Source organism: Plutella xylostella, chromosome 12, assembly GCF_932276165.1.
Source record: "Plutella xylostella chromosome 12, ilPluXylo3.1, whole genome shotgun sequence".
Lineage (NCBI taxonomy): Eukaryota > Metazoa > Arthropoda > Insecta > Lepidoptera > Plutellidae > Plutella > Plutella xylostella.
The window spans coordinates 6293310-6299309 of NC_063992.1; the positions used below are offsets into that span (position 1 = coordinate 6293310).

Here is a 6000-nt window from a genome sequence, read left to right on the forward strand (position 1 = left end):
AGGACGCTTTAAAGAAATTGATTACACTGAGACCTTTGTAGTGTTCATTTTAAACATGTGTGTTATGACAAAATTATACAATACCTACCTAGGTACATAATTTATTTGATTATTGTAAATAATAAAATGGTATTTTTACTGACTCTTTTACTTGGCCAAACAGGCTTTTAAAATCCTGCTAAGCTAAAACAGCTTTGAGCACTTTTATTAATATCCTAAGGGACCGGTTGAAAGTAAAAAATGTATAAAGTTTTATATTATTGTAAAACGCATTGGTTCGTCGTTTTATTAAGAATGCCGTTTAGTTTAGGTTTGGTTTTGGTTATTTTTGAAACCGTTTTGAAAAGTGTCTGCTCAGTAGTTACTTAATGATCAAACCATCATACCCAAAGGCTCTCTTTTAAATGATACGAAGCTCTGTCTCAAGGATGGCCTTTAATGGCATAATTCCTGGTAGAATCGCTAAGTAAAAGTAAATAGTACAATTCAATATGAAGCAGAGGCATTCACCCCAACTGAAACAGGAAAAGGAAATCACTATTTTAGTTTTAGTACGTTCGTGAATCGAACACATGCTCACCGCTTGCCGGGACGCTCCTCCCATAACACAAAACATGCTCGAGTTAATACCTACTTACCACTAAACAAAGAAACTAATCCATTGTTTGAATGTAAATTAATTTTAACACTTAACTGCGAAATAATGATCGGTGGTAGATTTATTATTCGTCACAAATACGTTTTTAATAACGGAGAAATGAGGGGTAAAAAAAGCTTTTAATTTGATGAAAATGTGTCGTTGTCAAATTATGAAAAAACTCCTACTGAATATTTTTTGTAGTTAGGTATTTTAAGTTTTTTTAAAGTGGGGGGAGATTCATATACATATAAATATTCATATATCTTTTGCAAATCTATTTTTTATGAAAACTACATCCGAGACGCTTCCTACTTTTCCTTCCCAGCAATTCAGCCGCTTTGTTAGCAAATTGTACCAATTTTCTGCTAACTGAATGGCACCAGCGACTCTTCACCAGCGTCGTGAGAGCACACAATTCACAACAATAGAAAATGTCAAGGACCTACACGGTTTAGCACTCCCACATCAAGCAGTTGACACAGCCGTCATGTGGAAGCAAACGGATAAATTAATTCGTACTTTACTCACAAATTGTTATCCTTTTACAAAAAAGCATTTTCTGGAAATGCCAGTTATGGCACTAATTGGCCGCTCCGGCCTGATGTGGATCATTGCTTCTGGTAATGTGCGCAGAATATTCGAATGCCACACACTGAGACTATAAAATGTCTAGATTGTAAAGTAACATACTTTGTACCTCTTGCTTTTTTTGGTGAAGGATAAAGGTTTTGCGTTTCACTATTAAAATATGCAAGAGAAAATTATTTTACGCATATGCTGCCTATACTATTAAATATGGTTTAATTTCGTGTGGCATACTGATAAGGCGCCAGGTGTATGCCGTATTTATTTACCAAGGTGTTCACAGATTGGTTTTATGACCACGATAAAATAACTCTTACGGTAGTATGCATAAAGTTTCAAACTACCTCGATTTTTCAGACATTTGGTCGTTCTGCCGGCCGCCTACAAGTATTCGATATGAATCACGAATTCATTAAGTTGGCCCAATAAATCCAGGATGTTTATAAATTTCAGGCCACTAAGTTCTTTACACAAATTGGTGTTACTTTATACCTATCCTGAAACTTTATACTCACTGCAAACTGAGGTCTTAAACTTTTACCGTTGCTCAAAGGCTTGTAAACTTATAAATAACATTTCCGATATTGTGTTAGCCACGTTTGATCGAGGTCGCCATGCCACCGCTAACCGAACTACTGGGTATTTATCAGTTCCTAGCTTTTTCGCGCAAGCTTCGCTTTGCCATTACCGGGTTTCTCGCGGGATAAATTGTAACCAATAACACTCAAGGATAATGTAGAATTGTACCTAATGGTTAAATATTCTTGACATGGGTTCTGTATGGGTCTGGATCTGGGTAGTTTATTCATTATGAACACGCAAATGTTTGTAACTTTTCATAATATTCGTTTGAAGTAAGATGAAATACTGTCCTGTATGCTAACAAGGTAGGTATTTAAAAATATATTTTACTTTCGCAGTGCGTTCGTTTCGACATCAAACCGGCTAAAAAGCTCCGTATTGATACTGCATAAAGCTAACTGTCAATGTCAACAGCGCCACAGAGTGTCTGTGCATCAGCCAATGGGAGCGCAGCGGCGGCGGCGGCGGCGGCCCAGTGGAGCGCGACGGCCGCGAAGCGTACACCTGCGCTTCTCAAAACCGGTTTTTTCAAACTTGATTTCACTCCAACCGCACATTCTCTCTGCCAGCGAGTCTTTTGCCCTTTCTACCAAGATGGATGCCGCGATTCGTTGGTATTTTATGACACCAGCTAGGTTAGTTGACAAGCAAATCTGTTTCGTCTACGTGTGTTTCATCATTCTAACGGAATATTTATAAAATATAGACAAATGTTTTGTATAGGTGAGCCCTAAGTCCAGTAGCAACTACCTTAAAAATACGTAAGTACTGTGAGTTTCAATTAAACAAAAACATTTTTTTTTCAATATCACCCAACAGATGGGAAAGCAAAATAAAGCTTTCATTGGGATACTATAAAAACAAATGCTTTTTTTTTCAAAATTGACATTTGGTAAAATTGCACGTTTGTTGTCTCATTCGGGACAAATTCGCACTGCAATTTGTTTCCGTGGAAATTGTGTGTAAGGCTGTTACAGCATTTTACTGAAGCGAGAATTCGACACTTCCCCCTTCCCTCATTGAGCCATTCCGCAGCTTGTAGACAATTGCGAGTGTTGCGACGACGAAAGAAAATGAGATTAGGACAGATTGGGCCGACACGGCTATTCCTAACATGTTACGTAATATAGGAGATCCCTTCGACCCAAGATTCGATACAAGAATAAGCTACAATATCGCAGTTAATTCTGCAGTTTATTTCAATACATAATATACAATTATTTATCTTAGCGAACTAATGGATAATTTAATGTTCAAAATGAGCTTATGTCTTACTGAGAGATTAGTTGCACGAATAACAAATAACCATAATAATCAGTATCAGTCGATCGCGGTAATCATCCGTCATGCAATTACAGAATTACATGCAATAGTGTGATAATTAGGTTCATCAACAGCTAATTATAACATCGACAGTGACAACCATTCCATTAGTACAGTGCATTAAGGTAATGGGATAATTAATCATCACAATTTGCGTAGAAAGAAGATTAAATAATTATGTAATAGATCGAATTTACCAAATTTCAGGACTCGAATTATCAATTTACTGGTAGGTTAACACCGATCTTATCCTGCTACTTCGGATGTTAGTCAAATATTAACCAAAGGCAATCGAATATTCTTCACTATCAGATGGCTCATACTTCTACGGTCTTTGTAAATACGCGAGGCTCGATATTTTTTACCTGCTGATATTTATATGGATTTTAATGCATCCCAAATGGCTTTAGTAGAAAAAAGATTGCCCTGGCTTTACAATTGCAGGTAGATGCAATTTTTTTTTGGTTTTCCATGAATGGAAATTTTATACCCATAGATTTTATGGCATTATAAAAGAACGTGGGTTTGCCAGTACTCAAACAGTTTAATGTTTCATTAGTTGTTAAGAAACTTAAACTTACTTTATCCGAATTCACCATTAAAATTTACTTCGATTAAGATTTTACTTTCAACGTCTAATAAAATTCATTACTAGTATAGTAGTAGGTAACAGCAACTATCCATGAGATCTGAAGTATAGAGGCAATTCAGTCAAGCTGTGAGGGATAGTAGAAGTTTACTGGCCTTACGGAGCAAATAAGGTAAGGTAACATAAGAGTGAGGCTTTGCCTTGCAAATAGCTGACGTAAGACACTTCACTATGCGTTCACAGATTATGGAATGCGGTCACGCGGCAGCACTAATGTCAATTGCAACAGCGTGTAATTATCGTTTCTTAGTTTAGCGATATCTGCAAACAAAGGAATATTTTAACTAACAAGCCATACTGGCAACTAACGTGGTTTGCGAAGGCAATTTTAAGAAACCTAACTTATGCATAACAGAGTGACTTGAGTACGTGACAAATAGTATAATAAACGGACAACCTTGTAATGGTTACTTTAAAAGATTTTATAATGTTTAGGCGACTGTTGTATTTACCGGAAAATAAGTAGGTATAATGCATGACACTTTCATTTCATTTTTTAACTTTGTATGCAGTCTATATTCTGATTGCATTTTTTTTATAATAGGTACAGACACCTTATTGGATACTGCAAAAAAACTCTTACATTTTGCTAGCCAAGGCTTGCAGTGCTATTTTTAGTTGACTATACTTTTACTGACACATGCTTTCCCCCACTTCAGAGCCAAATCCTATTTAACTAGTGGTAGTATCGTGTTAATGTCATGTGCAACCGGTTACATACTGCATTGCCGTAGAAAATAAACAAAGGCTACTGCAAACAAAACTTTAATTAGCTGAATTAGGTACGCTATGTTATTTTGTTTGCAGCTTAGCTTAGGCTAACTCTACATATACCTAGTTAGGGTAGGTACTCAAATATAAATTTCGAGACATTATTTTCTTTTTTTAACATTTTCTAAGGAAAGAATAGAAGAATAGTGTGGATGTCCTTTCCATTGTAGATAGGTCTGTCTGAAGTTTTCGTATATAAAATGAATTCAAAGCTTGATGCAATGCAGGCTGCAGCGCATGGTGATTGTAACTTATCTTATGACCCTGGTACAACGTAGGTTGGTAGCTAGGTATATTCTGTACTTATTTACTATAGGCAAGCTGTGCCTATAAATTTACGGTGTTGCCAGAGTGTGGTATACATTTAAGAAATCTGAAGCTATGGGTAGTGTCAGTTTAGTACCTACCTACCTACTAAATCCAAAGGTGAAAAGTATGAAAAGGATGTGTTGGATTCAAAATTCATAATATTAGGTTTGTACTTCCTACTAAAATGACAAATTTTGATGCATTGGTTAGTTGCAATGCATATAATTAATTTTATGAATAATACTTAGTATAAATAACGTAACAAAAAAATATCAGAAGTTAAGGTTAAATGGTTAGTATTTATTAGTTTTAATTTCACGTACTTATTACAAAAATAGGAGACATGCAGGTTTAGTTTTGAGCCCATCAATAGCAATTAAGCAAAGCAAAAGCGGAGTTAAAAATAAAACGTGATGCCAACAAGTTAGTTTTTAGAAGCGATAAAGTGGAACATGTTCCACAAGTTGCAAGCGAAGTGAGAGCCGAGTGAGTCAGGCGCCACGAGAGCACGGCCGCCGCTTACCTGCACAGATCAGCAGCCAAGTCGCCGGGGAAATCCAAAACGTCGCCATCTCATTCGTTTTCTAAACCAAACAAATAGCACCAACAATTCTCACACACCCATCACAGCACGAGTACCAACTATGCAGAAACCGTACACATCGCTCACAATGTTACAGCACAACAAAGTAAACTATGCAACAGGCATTCCGAGTTAAAAACGAGTCGCATTGGTATGATCACTCACTGCACATTTCGGTAGTATGTTCACGAATTCACTACAATCACTTAATTAAACTTTTCGGACTAGTTTGAGTGGTTTCGCAAACTTTTTTGGCGCGAATAGATTTTGTCGCGCGGACAGTGGAGCGGCACGACTGTCGCGAGCGGTCGCCGAGACGCGGATGGAGGGAGGTAAGCTGAAAGTTGGACGGTGAAAGAGACGGCGCTATGAGTTAGAGCGAGAAAGACGAAACAACGGACGCTTGGTTTGCCATCAAGCGATTCAAACGTGGTGCGTTGCGTCTACCGTCTACAGCCGGGCAGGTAGTGTTGCTGTCGCAGCCGGATCGTATAATCCGCCGTATTACATTACGGCTGGCCGCATTACAACACAGGGCCGATTTGTAATGCGCCGGAT

At 37.5% G+C, this 6000-nt stretch overlaps 1 protein-coding gene across 1 annotated transcript in view; it reads right to left on the reverse strand.

Annotated features, from left to right (window-relative positions):
• The window catches only part of LOC105383285 (hemicentin-1), a 112734-nt gene extending 106956 nt beyond the window's left edge, over positions 1 to 5778 (reverse strand). Inside the window, exon 1 of the mRNA XM_038119493.2 lies at positions 5383 to 5778. Within this exon, the coding sequence (XP_037975421.2) occupies positions 5383 to 5431 (49 nt within the window). The 5' untranslated portion in view covers positions 5432 to 5778. The remainder of the gene's footprint in view (positions 1 to 5382) is intronic.
• Between the last annotated feature and the right edge of the window lie 222 nt (positions 5779 to 6000).